This window comes from Pseudophryne corroboree, chromosome 8 (genome assembly GCF_028390025.1).
Source record: "Pseudophryne corroboree isolate aPseCor3 chromosome 8, aPseCor3.hap2, whole genome shotgun sequence".
In the NCBI taxonomy this organism is placed as follows: domain Eukaryota; kingdom Metazoa; phylum Chordata; class Amphibia; order Anura; family Myobatrachidae; genus Pseudophryne; species Pseudophryne corroboree.
In genome coordinates this window covers 21,408,847-21,426,218 of record NC_086451.1, presented here as the reverse complement: position 1 = coordinate 21,426,218, position 17,372 = coordinate 21,408,847, and the positions used below count along the sequence as shown (strand labels likewise).

The 17,372-nt window shown below is 52.0% G+C and overlaps 1 protein-coding gene across 10 annotated transcripts in view; it reads left to right on the top strand.

Moving 5' to 3' along the window:
* SLC38A5 (solute carrier family 38 member 5) overlaps positions 1–17,372 on the top strand; it is a 34,773-nt gene that overhangs the window by 10,605 nt on the left and 6,796 nt on the right. For all 10 annotated transcript variants that reach the window (XM_063936033.1, XM_063936030.1, XM_063936028.1 and 7 more), the window contains 11 exons: positions 2,862–2,977; positions 4,447–4,520; positions 4,861–4,953; positions 7,122–7,203; positions 7,301–7,383; positions 10,613–10,671; positions 13,676–13,810; positions 13,918–13,997; positions 15,666–15,766; positions 15,928–16,052; positions 16,139–16,283. In XM_063936033.1, coding sequence (XP_063792103.1) covers positions 2,862–2,977; positions 4,447–4,520; positions 4,861–4,953; positions 7,122–7,203; positions 7,301–7,383; positions 10,613–10,671; positions 13,676–13,810; positions 13,918–13,997; positions 15,666–15,766; positions 15,928–16,052; positions 16,139–16,283 — 1,093 coding nt within the window. The remainder of the gene's footprint in view (positions 1–2,861; positions 2,978–4,446; positions 4,521–4,860; positions 4,954–7,121; positions 7,204–7,300; positions 7,384–10,612; positions 10,672–13,675; positions 13,811–13,917; positions 13,998–15,665; positions 15,767–15,927; positions 16,053–16,138; positions 16,284–17,372) is intronic.

The following is a 17,372-nucleotide window of genomic DNA, read 5'->3' as shown; positions in this document are numbered from 1 at the left end:
ACCGGAATGGCGCGCACGCCTGCATCTCGCTGCCTAGTAACTTACATCGGCCGCTTGGTCTGTTACAAGAGAGCGAGATTATTCCTGGTAGACGCTTCCCTGGAATTTGTGTAAATAAAAAGAGTTACTGATTCCTGGAAAGTGCGTCTCTCAGATCGTATTTTACTGCGAATGTAATTAGACGAGTGATGGAGAGCGCAGTGGTCGCTGATTCACAGTTGAAGGTAAATTGGGAGCATGTTGCACAAAAACTGTCTGTATGGAAGAAATGCCCATATACCCCCATGCGCAGAGGGTAAGCACCTTGCAGTGCGACTGCTCCTATATGAGCACCAGGCTTGATAATAGTCGCCATCACCAATGTGCATTTACCCTGTACGCCCCAATGCACACTGTGACCAGTGTGGGCGTGCATGGCTCTGCTCCGTCTGCACTTGTGCGCGCTCAATTCCAAACTGTACGCAGTGCAGTCCGAGTTGTTCGCTCGCTAGCAGATTTTAGCAGCATTGCACACGCTAAGCCGCCGCCCTCTGGGAGTGAATCTTAGCATAGTAGAATTGCGAACGGAAGATTAGCAGAATTGCGAATAGAAAATTCTTAGCAGTTTCTGAGTAGCTCCAGACTTACTCCTACACTGCGATCAGTTCAGCCCGTTTCGTTCCTGGTTTAACGTCACAAACACGCCCTGCGTTCGGCCAGCCACTCCCCCGTTTCTCCAGACACTCCCGCATTTTATCCTGGCACGCCTGCGTTTTTACGCACACTCCCAGAAAACGGCCAGTTTCCACCCAGAAACACCCACTTCCTGTCAATCACACTCCGATCACTTAACGATGGAAATTCTTTGTTCGGACGTGAGCAAATCTACTAAGTTTTGAGCTAAAATACTTAGCGCATGCGTACTGCGTACCATGCGCATGCGCATTTTCGCCTTAATGCTCCGTTGGCGAAAATCGTCAACGAGCGAACAACTCGGAATGACCCCCATTATTCTGATTCATCGTCCAAAAATGAGATCTGTGCCCAGTTATAATCGGTGACATCAAGCCTCCAGTTCTCCCCCATGTCAAGCTGGAGTTACATATGCACTAAAAAATGAGTTTCTCTGCTACAAATATTGGGGCAGATGTATTAAGCCTGGAGATGTGATAAAGCAGTGATTACGCACCAGCCAATCAGCTCCTGTCATTTTTCAAATCCGTAATGATCTCTCAGGCAGTGTATATAGGGGGTCATTCCGAGTTGATCGTAGCTGTGCTAAATTTAGCACAGCTACGATTTTCTTCCCTGACATGCGGGGGGATGCCCAGAACAGGGCTAGTCCGCCCAGCATGTCAGTGCCGCCCCCTCCCTCGCAGAAGTGCAAAGGCATCGCACAGCGGCGATGCCTTTGCACTGCAAGAGTAGCTCCCAGCCAGCGCAGCTTTAGCGTGCTGGCCGGGAGCTACTCATTGCTCCCCGGCCCGCAGCGGCTGCGTGTGACGTCACGCAGCTGCTGCCGCCCGCCCCCCATTTGGCCCGGCCATGCCTGCATTGGCCGGACCAAACCCACGAAACGGTGGCCAAACGCCGCCATTCTGCACCCCTCTCGCCCAGCGACTGCATCTGTCTGTCAATCAGGCAGAGGCGATTGTATCGCTGCTACGGCCTTCGCGCGTATGCCATGCGCCGGCGCATTCCGGCGCATGCGCAGATGGGACTCGTTCGCTCTGCTGTGTTAAAACGCAGCGAGTGAACGGGTCAGAATGACCCCCATACTGTGCAAACGTGCGTTTACGGGACACATTTATTTAAGCAAGGAAGGAAGGGTCACCAGGGGGCGTTATGCTCACAGAAGGCTGATTCTTCTCACGGGATGTGGCGGTGGGAGCAGAATCAGCATACGGCAACTGGCAGATAAATAATAATAATACTAATATTAATAATTATTATTATTTTATTTCTATAGCGCTCTTTCTCCAATAGGACTCAATGCGCAACGTCAGCTGTTGATGGCAGCTAGCGTGCAATTGAATCTCCTCCGGTGTGTGGAGGCAGACATGTTGTGGGCGGGATTAACAGTAATGACTATGCAGCCTATCAATTCACTAGGAACCAGTGACATCACTGTGTAAGTATACTTAGTGGGGCATGCAGTGGTAAAAGTGGAGAAGTGAGCCAGTGGAGAAGTTCCCATGGCAACCAATCAGCTGCTCTGTACATTTTTATAGTATGCAAATTTTAACTGTTACGTCGATGCTGATTGGTTGCCATGGGCAACTTCTCCACTGGCTTACTTCTCCACATTTATCACTGCTTAGTACATGTCGCCCTTACTGTACTATCCCTTTAAACCCGGACACTTATGAACTACACAGGGTCCGGGGCTGGCTTTCTTCAAGCCTGCATTTCACCTGTTTTTTTTTAATCAGCCCCAGAGCCTGTGTAATCCATGAGTGTCCTGGTTTAAAGGGATAGTATGGTAAGTATATCATATATCAGTGATGGCTAACCTTGACACTCCAGCTGTTGTTGAACTACACATCCCAGCATGCCCTGCATCAGTTTTAGCAAGGCCAAATAGCAAAACTGTAGCAGGGCATGCTGGGATGTGTAGTTCAACAACAGCTGGAGTGTCAAGGTTAGCCATCACTGTCATATATCATTGGCATTATGTGCTGCTGCGGCTGGGGTGGGTGAAGGCTACAGGATGGCAGCTATAGTCCCTGCTCCCTGTACATGGCAGTATGTGCCGCTGTGGTTGGGGTGGGTGAAGGCTACAGGATGGCAGCTATAGTCCCTGCTCATGGTAGTGCACAGTTATTGGCAGTGTGTGAGCGTCCTGTTCTCCCTGGCTGATTCCTCTGCTGTCTCATCCACAGTTTGAAGGGAAAACGTCCTTCGGGATGTCTGTGTTCAACCTCAGCAACGCCATCATGGGCAGCGGCATCCTTGGCCTGGCCTATGCAATGTCTAATACGGGGATCATTCTCTTTGTGTGAGTATCTGTCCCTCCTCCCGGCCGCACACTTTCCTGGCCCGGATCCAGGCTACTATCACGTTGGGAAAGTCCTTTCCATGAACAGCTTCTACAAGTGGAATAACCTTACCAGCTGCTGCTGGAGAGATTGCAGGATCACATTCCCACAGTCACTGCATGCAGACCGGGTGCTGTACAGGCCGAGACACACACACACACACACACACACACACACACACACACACACACACACACACACACACACACACACACACACACACACACACACACACACACACACACACACACATATGGAGCCTTGCTCATCTAGGCATTCTCTGCTGCGCCTAGGTGCACCAAGGCGTATTAGCATAAGCCTTTCATCTATTGTTCTCAGCTGCAATACAATACAGAGAGAACAATACAGCGGGGGATTAAGAGTCCGACTAGCCTGGCTCAGTTTATCCTATTAAAGGGATAGTTGAGGAGCCCCCCCTCCAGGTAAAATACAGTTGGTGCACGCCGACCAAAACAGGGGCGTGGCTTCTTCATAGGGAAGGGGCGTGCCCACAGTTATCCCCCCTGTACTTGTGCCCCCAGCAGCTGTGCACCCAGTTAATTTCCCCCCAGTAGCTGTTCCCCCTGTAGCAGTGTCCCCTTTAGTAGTGCCCCAGTAGCTGTGTCCCTTGTAGCTGTGCTCCCACTTGATTTGCACCCTGTAGCAGTTCCCCCAGTATGTGCCCCCTGTAGTTGTGTCATGAGTAGTTGTGCCCCCCTGTAGATTTTCCCCCAGCAGCTGTGTCCCTTGTAGCTGTGCCCCCTGTAGCAGTGCCCCCAGTTGATTTGCCCCCAGTAGCTGTTCCCCCTGTAGCAGTGCCCTCAGTATGTGCCCCCTGTAGATCTGCCCCTGTATGTGCCCCTTGTAGTAGTGCCCCCAGTATGTGCCTCCTGTATGTGCCCCCAGTATGTGCCTCCTGTAGCAGTGCCCTCAGTATGTGCCCCCTGTAGATCTGCCCCCTGTATGTGCCCCTTGTAGTAGTGCCCAAAGTATGTGCCCCCTGCAGTAGCGCCGCTTTGAAACCCTATAAAAAAGACAACACAATATTTACCAGCCTCGCTCCTGCTTCCGGACCGCTGCCGTAGCTGCTGTCTCCGGGCACCAGCTCCTCTCTATGGGAGAGACATCATGACGTCTCTCCCATAGCAGCGCCGCACTGACACTAGGCAGCGACGCCGGCTGCAGCGGGCGCACATGGCGCTTGCTGCAGCCAGGGCCTGGGGAGCGGGGAGGGAGGGTGGATTAGTAGCGGCGCTCTTAGGATAGCGGCGCCCCGGGCAAAAAGCCTGGTTGCCCTTGGCAAGAGCCGCTACCACACACACGCGTACACACACCCTGTCCTCCGTCTACGCACACTCTGCCTGTCCACCTCGCAGCCTGTCACAGAAGCCCCCCAGACCGTAAAGCTGTTTCTGTTTCTCTCCTGTAGGTTCCTCTTATTATCCATTGCCCTCCTGTCTGCTTACTCCATCCACCTCCTCCTCAAGTGTTCCGGTGTTGTGGGTGAGTGACTGTCCCCCTGTGCACCGTCCTTCATACTATATCCCCGGCTTTTTGTCGTTATTATATCCCCCCCCCCCCCCCCCCCTATGGCCCTTTCCCTGCACCTGAGGTCATTTACCAAGTGCACATTATGTCTCAGGCATCCTCTTCTCTTGGGGGGGTCTTCAAGCGTTTATTTCTGCAGAAATCTAGGCGCATTTGCACATAGAGCAGGCACTGCTGAGCTGCCATTTACACTTTGCAGATGACCCCCATTGGTTTTATACCCCCCCCCCCCCCTCCTCCTTCTTCCTCTCACCTTTCATCACCCGCCCTCACCCCCCTCCTCCTCCTCTCTCAGGTATACGCGCCTATGAGCAACTTGGACAAAGAGCGTTTGGGTCCGGAGGGAAAATCCTTGCTGCCTTAATCATTACCATGCACAACGTGGGCGGTGAGACTCATTCTGCACTCTCTGTTACTGTGTAATGTGCGGAGCGCGCTCCTCTACAGGCTGGGGCTGCCATACTGGAACACCGGCTCCCGGCTTATCATTGTGGCTGGCATCCTAGTCGCTGAGACACTTTTATACTAAAATCTCTCCTCTCTACCAGAGGTTCTCAAACGCGCCCCTCATGGCACCCCAACAGTCCAGGTTTTCGGCATATCCATGGCTCAGCACAGAAAAAAAATCAAATTGACTGAGGCGCTAATTAAGAGCCTAATTCAGACCTGATTGCGCTGGTGTGAATTTGCAGAGGACTGCGATCGGATAGTCGCCGCCCAGACAGAGTGACAATCCGCCCCGTGCAAGTCTGCGTACGCCGTGCGAAAAGCTTTGCAAACGCCGGTCAGCTGCAAATCCGTTCACACCTCACTCACCATCTAATGATGTTTCCAGTATGTGCGCAGCCCAGGACTTACTCCTACAGTGCGATACACACAGGCTGATCGGGGCGGAGCTGACGTCACACACCCACCCTGATAACGCTTGGGAACGCCAGCGTTTTTCCCGACACTCCCAGAAACGGCCAGGTACCACCCCCAAACGTCCTCTTCCTGTCACTCAGCCTGTGTACGCCTAGCGATAAAAAAACCTGAAGGATTTCTTCACAGTTTGGCCTCGCGCCTGCGCATTACGATCTGTACACATGCGCAGTCATTCGATAATCGGCCGCCTTGCAGTTTCGCACAACAGCGATCAGGTCTGAATTAGCCACTAAGGGGGACATTTACTAAGCAGTGATAAGAGTGGAGTAGTGAGCCAGTGGAGAAATTTCCCCATCAACCAATCAGCAGCTCTGTATCATTTTATAGTATGCAAATTATAGATGTTACTTCAGTGCTGATTGGTTGCCATGGGCAACTTCTCCACTGGCTCACTTCTCCGCTCTTATCACTGCTTAGTAAATGTCCCCCTAAGTCACCTGTGGCCAAGCATGGATATTCTTAAAACCTGGCCCGTTGGGGTGCCTTCAGGACCGCGTTTGAGAACCTCTGCTCTATATAGTGTATTAAGGGTGTGGATTAATAGACTGACCATATACAGTATTATACATTCGCTTATTGAGCTCTTGGCATGTAGTTATAAAACGGTGACATGTGTAGGTCATATATGCACCATGCTACTGATGTATTATTATATAGCGACAGGGACCAGTGACCATGAATTCATGAAATCAGATTTAACATGGACTTGTTGGGGGATTTATAAGGGGTTCGTGTGGCACCGGATTGAAATAAATTTTTTAATGACAAAAATCATAAAAAACTTTTCCCATGGTGACTTTTACATATTTAGAGGAATCCCAGGGAATGACACTTATATGTACTTACCTACCTCTCATATAGGGAGAGGCAAACCATATATAGGTACTTTTACCCAAGGGTTTATGGAGTGAAAGGGACATATTTGGATAGGGCGTCCCACAATGCTCCCCCCACCCTTTGGATAACGTCTATCTGGATTATGGGCCTAATTCAGACCTGATCGCAGCAGCAAAATTGTTCTCTAATGGGCAAACCCATGTGCAGTGCAGGTGGGGCAGATGTAACATGTGCAGAGAGAGTTAGATTTGGGTGGGTTATATTGTTTCTGTGCAGGGTAAATACTGGCTGCTCTATTCTTACACTGCTATTTAGATTTCAGTTTGAACACACCCCACCCAAATCTAACTCTCTCTGCACATGTTACATCTGCCCCACCTGCAGTGCACGTGGTTTTGGCCATTAGAGAACAGTTTTGCTGCTGTGATCAGGTCTGAATTAGGCCCTAAATCGTTAGCCTCTGTGAATGATCCTTTATATGAGGAGTAATGATGGATGTATACCGTGCTGTCGCAGTGTAATATTACTGTGGGGCATTACTGCAAAGGAACATTTTCTATCTGCAGAGCATTCCACATACTCTGCCGGGCCTCCGCAGAGCGTCACACAATCAGCCATCCTCTGTTATGGATCTGGGGGCATTGCCCATTCTCTCCTAGGCAGCGGTGGCAGTGCCAGCCGCCGATGCTTTATATTGCCTCCGTACAGTGTAACTGTAGATCACACCAGGCTGATGTGTTTCCCACGGTGACGGCAGACGGATCATGTGACGCCAGCGTCTCCTTTCTCTTCCAGCAATGTCCAGCTATTTATACATCATCAAGTATGAGCTGCCCGTCGTGATTCAGACCTTCCTGGGGCTGACTGAGAAAACTGGGTAAGATTTGGAGGGTTGTACCTGTGTGTGTGTTATACCTGGGTACAGGGCAGCACCTCGTCACACTGCCAGTGTCTGAGTGTTCTCTTCTTCGCAGGGACTGGTATCTAAATGGTAACATCCTCATCATCATAGTCAGCATCCTCATCATCCTCCCCCTCGCTCTCATGAAACATCTGGGTAAGATCTCTGATCAGATTGTGTTTTGTGCAGGCGGGCTGCTCTGTGTGTGGTAGCAAGGCTGGTGTGTGTTAGTGTATGGCTGGTGGATGGTCTGTGCTGTGTGTTAGTGTATGACTGGTGTGTGGTCTGTGCTGTGTGTTAGTGTATGGCTGGTGGACGGTCTGTGCTGTGTGTTAGTGTATGACTGGTGGATGGTCTGTGCTGTGTGTTAGTGTATGGCTGGTGGTCTGTGCTGTGTGTTAGTGTATGGCTGGTGGGCGGTCTGTGCTGTGTGTTAGTGTATGACTGGTGGACGGTCTGTGCTGTGTGTTAGTGTATGGCTGGTGTGTGGTCTGTGCTGTGTGTTAGTGTATGACTGGTGGGCGGTCTGTGCTGTGTGTTAGTGTATGACTGATGGGCGGTCTGTGCTGTGTGTTAGTGTATGGCTGGTGGGCGGTCTGTGCTGTGTGTTAGTGTATGGCTGGTGGGCGGTCTGTGCTTTGTGTTAGTGTATGGCTGGTGGGCGGTCTGTGCTTTGTGTTAGTGTGTGGTCTGTGCTGTGTTTTAGTGTATGACTGGTGGACGGTCTGTGCTGTGTGTTAGTGTATGACTGGTGGACGGTCTGTGCTGTATGTTAGTGTATGACTGGTGGGCGGTCTGTGCTGTGTGTTAAGTGTATGACTGGTGGGCGGTCTGTGCTGTGTGTTAGTGTATGACTGGTGGGCGGTCTGTGCTGTGTGTTAGTGTATGACTGATGGGCGGACTGTGCTGTGTGTTAGTGTATGACTGGTGGATGGTATTTGCTGTGTGTTAGTGTATGACTGTAGGTGGTCTGTGCTGTGTGTTAGTGTATGGCTGGTGGGCGGTCTGTGCTGTGTGTTAGTGTATGACTGTAGGTGGTCTGTGCTGTGTGTTAGTGTATGACTGGTGGATGGTATTTGCTGTGTGTTAGTGTATGACTGTAGGCGGTGTGTGCTGTGTGTTAGTGTATGACTGGTGGATGGTATTTGCTGTGTGTTAGTGTTTGACTGTAGGTGGTCTGTGCTGTGTGTTAGTGTATGGCTGGTGGGCGGTCTGTGCTGTGTGTTAGTGTATGACTGGTAGGTGGTCTGTGCTGTGTGTTAGTGTATGGCTGGTGGGCGGTCTGTGCTGTGTGTTAGTGTATGACTGGTGGGCGGTCTGTGCTGTGTGTTAGTGTATGACTGGTAGGCGGTCTGTGCTGTGTGTTAGTGTGACTGGTAGGTGGTCTGTGCTGTGTGTTAGTGTATGGCTGGTGGGTGGTCTGTGCTGTGTGTTAGTGTATGGCTGGTGGGCGGTCTGTGCTGTGTGTTAGTGTATGACTGATGGGTGGTCTGTGCTGTGTGTTAGTGTATGACCGATGGGCGGTCTGTGCTGTGTGTTAGTGTATGACTGATGGGCGGACTGTGTTGTGTGTTAGTGTATGACTGGTGGATGGTATTTGCTGTGTGTTAGTGTATGACTGTAGGTGGTCTGTGCTGTGTGTTAGTGTATGACTGATGGGTGGTCTGTGCTGTGTGTTAGTGTATGACCGATGGGCGGTCTGTGCTGTGTGTTAGTGTATGACTGATGGGCGGTCTGTGCTGTGTGTTAGTGTATCCCTGATGGGCGGACTGTGCTGTGTGTTAGTGTATGGCTGGTGGGCGGTCTGTGCTGTGTGTTAGTGTATGACTGATGGGCGGTCTGTGCTGTGTGTTAGTGTATGACTGATGGGCGGTCTGTGCTGTGTGTTAGTGTATGACTGATGGGCGGTCTGTGCTGTGTGTTAGTGTATGGCTGGTGGGCGGTCTGTGCTGTGTGTTAGTGTATGACTGATGGGCGGTCTGTGCTGTGTGTTAGTGTATGACTGATGGGCGGTCTGTGCTGTGTGTTAGTGTATGACTGATGGGCGGTCTGTGCTGTGTGTTAGTGTATGGCTGGTGGGCGGTCTGTGCTGTGTGTTAGTGTATGGCTGGTGGGCGGTCTGTGCTGTGTGTTAGTGTATGACTGATGGGCGGTCTGTGCTGTGTGTTAGTGTATGACTGATGGGCGGTCTGTGCTGTGTGTTAGTGTATGGCTGGCGGGCGGTCTGTGCTGTGTGTTAGTGTATGGCTGGTGGGCAGTCTGTGCTGTGTGTTAGTGTGACTGGTAGGTGGTCTGTGCTGCGTGTTAGTGTATGACTGATGGGCGGACTGTGCTGTGTGTTAGTGTATGGCATGTGACCAGTCATCTGTCTATCGGGGTAGGTGTCTAGTGTACTGTGTGTTGATGTGCAGATGGATGTACAGCTTGGAGTGTATTTTTTTTAGTGACAGGTGGACAGTCTGCTTTGTACTGTGTATGGAATACTCAGTAACACCCAGTAATGCCCTATACGATAAATAATAATGAAATGTATTAAAGTATAAAATGTTGTAAAAACTCAGCAAAACTGCAATACATAGGGATCACCATATGCATTAAAAAGTGTCCTCGGCGGAGACCAGAGATACTCGCTGCGGGCACGCGGCATGCTATAGGGGTGTCATGTGCCTGAATGCTGCGAGCTCCAGAAATCGTAACTTCCCGGAGCTTCTGCAAGATAAGGGGCGTTGTCTATAAAAGCCTATGCCAGTGGTTTCCAAACTTTTTTGAATAACGGCGCCCTAGAATATCAGAATTTTTTTCACAGCACCCCTAGGCCAAAAATTTCTTATTGAGAAATGTAGAAAGAAATATTACATTAAGTAGATCGTGTTTATATGTCATCCTTAGGGTCAGTTGTGTGGTGAGGGACAAGATTTGCTTCTGTTTGGCCACATATTTTATGACTGGCAGCCACCAGCACTGGGTTTGCCTATTATATTGACCATGAATAATTTGAATTGGTCCTGGACCACCAAGCCAGGGCACCCGTGCAAGTGTCCCGAGGCACCCCAGGGAGACACGGCACACAGTTTGGGAACCTCTGCCCTATGGGCTTTGCAGCAAGCCCTAAGAATCCCCCTCGACCCCCCTCCACTCCTCCCCTCCTCCCCACGCATGCGCAATAGGACTTGCAATCCTTCCTGTACACAGGTGATCACAGATGCCTGCGTGCAGGTGAGTGAGAGTGGGATGTAGCAGAAAGACGCAAGGCCCCAGTACAAGTGCTCTTCCTACAGTTTACCAACATCTGAGATTGCTCTAAGTATCCAGAATAATGACATGAGAACGCAGTGTGCATACAGATATTACAGGTGTCCCCCCCTAATCTCTCTCTCCCTCTCAGGTTATCTGGGTTACACGAGCGGCTTCTCTCTAACCTGTATGGTTTTCTTCCTGTGCGCGGTGAGCTACAATCTTTGGCAGTTGTCCGATTGTTATTGCATGGGAATTTCTATAGGGGGCAGCATAGAGCAGTAATCGGTGTCACTATGAGTGTATGAGAAGCAATCTCGCACCTAGCACTCATACTCACACTCTAGCAGTGGCACTCACACTGTCAAGTCCACTTTATCCACCCTAACACTCGCACCACTTACCCATATACTCATTGCAGTCACTGGCACTCACACCCCCCTGACACTCATACGCCCCGGTCATGCTCTCGCTGCCTGCCCTGACACTCACACCACCCTGTCATGCTCCCGCTGCCTGCCCTGACACTCACACCACCCTGTCATGCTCCCGCTGCCTGTCCTGACACTCACACCACCCTGTCATGCTCCCACTGCCTGCCCTGACACTCACACCACCCTGTCATGCTCCCGCTGCCTGCCCTGACACTCACACCGCCCTGTCATGCTCCCGCTGCCTGCCCTGACACTCACACCGCCCTGTCATGCTCCCGCTGCCTGCCCTGACACTCACACCACCCTGTCATGCTCCCGCTGCCTGCCCTGACACTCACACCCCACCCTGTCATGCTCCCGCTGCCTGCCCTGACACTCACACCCCACCCTGTCATGCTCCCGCTGCCTGCCCTGACACTCACACCACCCTGTCATGCTCCCGCTGCCTGTCCTGACACTCACACCACCCTGTCATGCTCCCGCTGCCTGTCCTGACACTCAGACCACCCTGTCATGCTCCCACTGCCTGCCCTGACACTCACACCACCCTGTCATGCTCCCACTGCCTGCCCTGACACTCACGCCACCCTGTCATGCTCCCGCTGCCTGCCCTGACACTCACACTACCCTGTCATGCTCCCTCTGCCTGCCCTGACACTCACACCACCCTGTCATGCTCCCGCTGCCTGCCCTGACACTCACACCCCACCCTGTCATGCTCCCACTGCCTGCCCTGACACTCACACCACCCTGTCATGCTCCCGCTGCCTGCCCTGACACTCACACCACCCTGTCATGCTCCCGCTGCCTGCCCTGACACTCACACTACCCTGTCATGCTCCCACTGCCTGCCCTGACACACCACCCTGTCATGCTCCCGCTGCCTGCCCTGACACTCACACCCCACCCTGTCATGCTCCCACTGCCTGCCCTGACACTCACACCACCCTGTCATGCTCCCGCTGCCTGCCCTGACACTCACACCACCCTGTCATGCTCCCGCTGCCTGCCCTGACACTCACCCCACCCTGTCATTCTCCCGCTGCCTGCCCTGAAACTCACACCGCACTGTCATGCTCCCGCTGCCTGCCCTGACACTCACACTACCCTGTCATGCTCCCACTGCCTGCCCTGACACACCACCCTGTCATGCTCCCGCTGCCTGCCCTGACACTCACACCCCACCCTGTCATGCTCCCACTGCCTGCCCTGACACTCACACCACCCTGTCATGCTCCCGCTGCTTGCCCTGACACTCACACCACCCTGTCATGCTCCCGCTGCCTGCCCTGACACTCACCCCACCCTGTTATGCTCCCGCTGCCTGTCCTGACACTCACACCCTCCTGTCATGCTCCCGCTACCTGTCCTGATACTCACACCACCCTGTCATGCTTCCGCTGCCTGCCCTGTCACTCACACCCTCCTGTCATGCTCCCGCTACCTGTCCTGACACTCACACCACCCTGTCATGCTCCCGCTGCCTGCCCTGACACTCACACCCCACCCTGTCATGCTCCCGCTGCCTGTCCTGACACTCACACCGCCCTGTCATGCTCCCGCTGCCTGCCCTGACACTCACACCGCCCTGTCATGCTCCCGCTGCCTGCCCTGACACTCACACCACCCTGTCATACTCCCGCTGCCTGCCCTGACACTCACACCACCGTCATGCTCCCGCTGCCTGCCCTGACACTCACACCACCCTGTCATGCTCCCGCTGCCTGCCCTGACACTCACACCGCCCTGTCATGCTCCCACTGCTTGCCCTGACACTCACACAGCCCTGTCATGCTCCCACTGCCTGCCCTGACACTCACACTACCCTGTCATGCTCCCACTGCCTGCCCTGACACTCACACCACCCTATCATGCTCCCACTGCCTGCCCTGACACTCACACTACCCTGTCATGCTCCCACTGCCTGCCCTGACACTCACACCACCCTGTCATGCTCCCACTGCCTGCCCTGACACTCACACCGCCCTGTCATGCTCCCACTGCTTGCCCTGACACTCACACCGCCCTGTCATGCTCCCACTGCCTGCCCTGACACTCACACCCTCCTGTCATGCTCCCACTGCCTGCCCTGACACTCACACCACCCTGTCATGCTCCCGCTGCCTGCCCTGACACTCACACCACCCAGACATACTCACACTGCCCATGCTGACATACATTGCCCACATCAAGGGGCTGTTTCTGAGTTGCCCTATCATAGTCAAATTAAGGAAAAATATATTTTGTCATTTGGAAGGAGTGAGTCTAGTGAATTAATTGGTAGATTAAAAATGTTCTTTTCAGGGCTTGAGGAGTATATTAAGCACGGCACGGCTATATAATAACGTTATATAATAATGTTACAGAGCGTCTTTTAGCAAAGGGAATCCAATCTGACAGTTTCTGAAATAAATCTTCCAATATTTTATTAGACGACCGTAACATTTTTTAGTTGGGATCCAATTAACCTACCAGTATATTTTTGGATTGTGGGAGGAAACCGGAGTACCCGGAGGAAACCCACCCAAGTACGGGGAAAATATACAAACTCCACACAGTTAGAGTCATGGTGGGAATTGAACCCGTGACATCAGTGATGTGAGGCAGTAATGCTACCATTACACCATCCGTACATTTGCGTAATTTACGTTGGTAAACTGACGGTATTGCAATATCCCTTCTGTGTTCCTGAGGGCTCCGCCTCTCCCGCGTGGGAAACCCGTCCTTTCCCCAGGGTCACTTTCTCCGTAAATCTCACCCTCTGCTCTGTGCCCGGCCAGGTGATCTACAAGAAAACTGTGATACCGTGCCCACTGAACGGAACATCTACAGAGCACGTTGGCACGGTCTACACCAACGGGTACAACACTACAGAGGATGCGTGCACAGCTAAATTATTTACCATCAACACGCAGGTACGTCTGGCTCGGGCGCTGGGCGCCGGCTCACCCCCTCACGCTGCTTTCCAGAGTCTGCAGTTGTTTGAGCCACAAAGTGATAACAACATTTGAACTTCTTTCAGACCGCGTATTCCATCCCTATTGTGGCGTTTGCCTTTGTGTGTCATCCAGAGGTCCTGCCTATATACACTGAACTGCGCAGGTATGTGTATGAGGGTACACTGGGGGAGATTTATCAAACCCTTAAGCGAATGGCTGAGGGCAGAAGTTGCTCATAACACTCAGCTTCTACCTATCATTTTGCAGCATGTATTTAATAAATGATACCAAGAAGCTGATTGGTTGGCAGGGCCGGTCTGGCTACCTGGCAGTGCTGTGTCATCTTCTGTGACATAAATGATCCAACATATCATTCATAGGGGGTCATTCCGAGTTGATCGGTCGCTAGCTGTTTTTAGCAGCCGTGCAAACGCTATGCCGCCGCCCACTGGGAGTGTATTTTAGCTTAGCAGAAGTGCGAACGAAAGGATCGCAGAGCGGCTACAAAATATTTTTGTGCAGTTTCAGAGTAGCTCTAGGCCTACTCAGCGCTTGCGATCACTTCAGACTGTTCAGTTCCTGTTTTGACGTCACGAACACGCCCTGCGTTCTCCCAGCCACGCCTGTGTTTTTCCTGGCACGTCTGCGTTTTTTTGAGCACTCCCTGAAAACGGTCAGTTGACACCCAGAAACGCCCCCTTCATGTCAATCACTCTGCGGCCACCAGTGCGACTGAAAAGCTTCGCTAGACCTGGTGTGAAACGACACCATTCATTGTAATAGTACGACGGGCATGCGCATTGCGCCGCATGCGCATGCGCAGAAGTGCCGATTTTTTGCATGATCGCTGCGCAGCATCCGAAAGCTTCTAGCGATCAACTCGGAATGACCCCCATAGCACCTCTATCACCCTTCATAAATAGGACCAGCGCTCGCAGAACAATTACCTGCAACATTAACGAGACGCACGGCGCCGCCCAAAGTCGCCTGCTTTTCCTGATGCAGACTTTGGTGGACCCGCCTGCTCATTGGGCTTTAATATCCTTCAAATTTTCCTTAATAGTCAGTTTGCAAATAAGATTCCGCCCCCTGCTGGCCAACCCGCCTCATTGCTTATTTATTATTATTATTATCCTTTATTTATATGGCGCCACAAGGGTTCCGCAGCGCCCAATTACAGAGTACATAAACAAATAATCAAACAGGAAAACAGTGACTTACAGTTGATGACAATATAGGACAAGTACAGGGTAAATAAACATAGCTACATATGCAGATGACACTGGAATAAGTATCAGGGGGCAGAAGACTGATGGATTTGGTGTAGTTGAGGATTATTAAAGTAAGAAAGGATAAGCACATGAGGGAAGAGGGCCCTGCTCGTGAGAGCTTACATTCTAAAGGGGAGGGGTAGACAGACAGGAGTGAGACAGATGGGGTACATAGAGAGCGTGGAACAGAGGGTTAGGATGAGATTACGCTGGGTTTGGTGAAGAAATGGGTCTTCAGAGCCCGTTTGAAGTTTTGTAGAGAGGTGGAGAGTCTGAGGGCGAGAGGTAGGGAATTCCAAAGAAGTGGTGCAGCACGTGAAAAATCTTGGAGGTAGGAGTGGGAGGAAGTAATCAGAAGACAGGAGAGTCGGCAGCATTAGCAGAGCAAAGAGGACGGGTGGGAGTGTAAAGGGAGATAAGGTCAGAGATGTAGATGGGAGAGGAGTGGGTGAGGGCTTTGTAAGTGAGTGTGAGAAGCTTGAAATGGATTCTGAAAGTGAAGGCTTACTGCGCACCCCTTCTACAGTATGTATAACGCGCTGTTTCTTTTATGCATCAAGAGCTACCAAGACGCGGATGCAGAATGTGGCCAATGTCTCCATACTTGCCATGTTTGTCATGTACCTGATGACCGCCGTGTTCGGGTACCTAACGTTCTACGGTAAGAGTCACGGAAAGTGGAGTAGTGGGGGTGGTGCGGGATAAATCACCCGGACTGGGGGCACCTGAGAGATGGGGGGGGGGGGGGGGTGGAAGGCGTTTATCAGGTGTAAGTTCCGGGGGGCAGACGGCTGGTTGAGTGTCGTTACTCTCTCCTTACAGGTGACGTGGAGCCGGAGATGCTCCACACATATATCAAAGTGGACCCCTTGGACAGGATCATGCTGTGTGTACGCCTCGCCGTGTTGGTGGCGGTCACGCTCACCGTGCCGGTTGTCTTGTTTCCGGTAAGCGGAGCTCCTGCCGCCTTCTCTGCTCTTGTCCGTCTGGTTCTCACACCCGCCTCATCCTCCTGTCCCGGCTCTCTCCACAGATCCGCAGAGCGATCCAGCAGCTCCTCTGCCCGGGGCAGGACTTCCGCTGGTGGCGGCACATTCTCATCGCCGTCTGCCTGCTCATAGTGGTCAATCTGCTGGTCATCTTCATTCCAAACATCAGGGATATTTTTGGTGTCATTGGTAAGAGTGATTTACATTTATGTGGAGACATACTGTATACATAGGTGCAGGTGTATGTAGAGACAGGCCTGTGTCGGCTATGTCGGCAGCGCAGTGAGTGTCCTCGGGTGTGCTGCTACGCCCCCTGCTGGTGCAATCGGCAGTATCATTCTGGTAAAGACTCATTTGTAATGAGCAGCTGAAGATTGCACACAGTGGGGGCAGACATTCTGTAGGGTGAGCCATTAATAATACCTTGCTTAGAGACAATGGTACCCAGTATACAGGGTCACTTCAAGACATGTGAGTACAGGGCAGGGAACGAGGGGAGCGCCACCAGTGCCCAAAGGCAAAATGACAACTATTACTATTACTATTGCAGCATGCAGTGCGCCAGGTGCTACTATTACAGCATGCAGTGCGCCAGGTGCTACTATTGTAGCATACAGTGCGGCAGGTGCTACTATTACAGCATGCAGTGCGCCAGGTGCTACTATTACAGCATGCAGTGCGGCAGGTGCTACTATTACAGCATGCAGTGCGCCAGGTGCTACTATTACAGCATGCAGTGCGGCAGGTGCTACTATTACAGCATGCAGTGCGCCAGGTGCTACTATTACAGCATGCAGTGCAACGGGTGCTAATATTACAGCATACAGTGCGGCAGGTGCTACTATTACAGCATGCAGTGCGCCAGGTGCTACTATTACAGCATGCAGTGCAACGGGTGCTAATATTACAGCAGACAGTGCGGCAGGTGCTACTATTACAGCAGACAGTGCGGCGGGTGCTAATATTACAGCAGACAGTGCGGCAGGTGCTACTATTACAGCAGACAGTGCGGCGGGTGCTAATATTACAGCAGACAGTGCGGCGGGTGCTAATATTACAGCAGACAGTGCGCCAGGTGCTACTATTGCAGCATTCAGTGCGCCAGGTGCTACTATTGCAGCATGCAGTGCGCCAGGTGCTACTATTGCAGCATTCAGTGCGCCAGGTGCTACTATTGCAGCATTCAGTGCGCCAGGTGCTACTATTGCAGCATGCAGTGCGCCAGGTGCTACTATTGCAGCATTCAGTGCGCCAGGTGCTACTATTGCAGCATGCAGT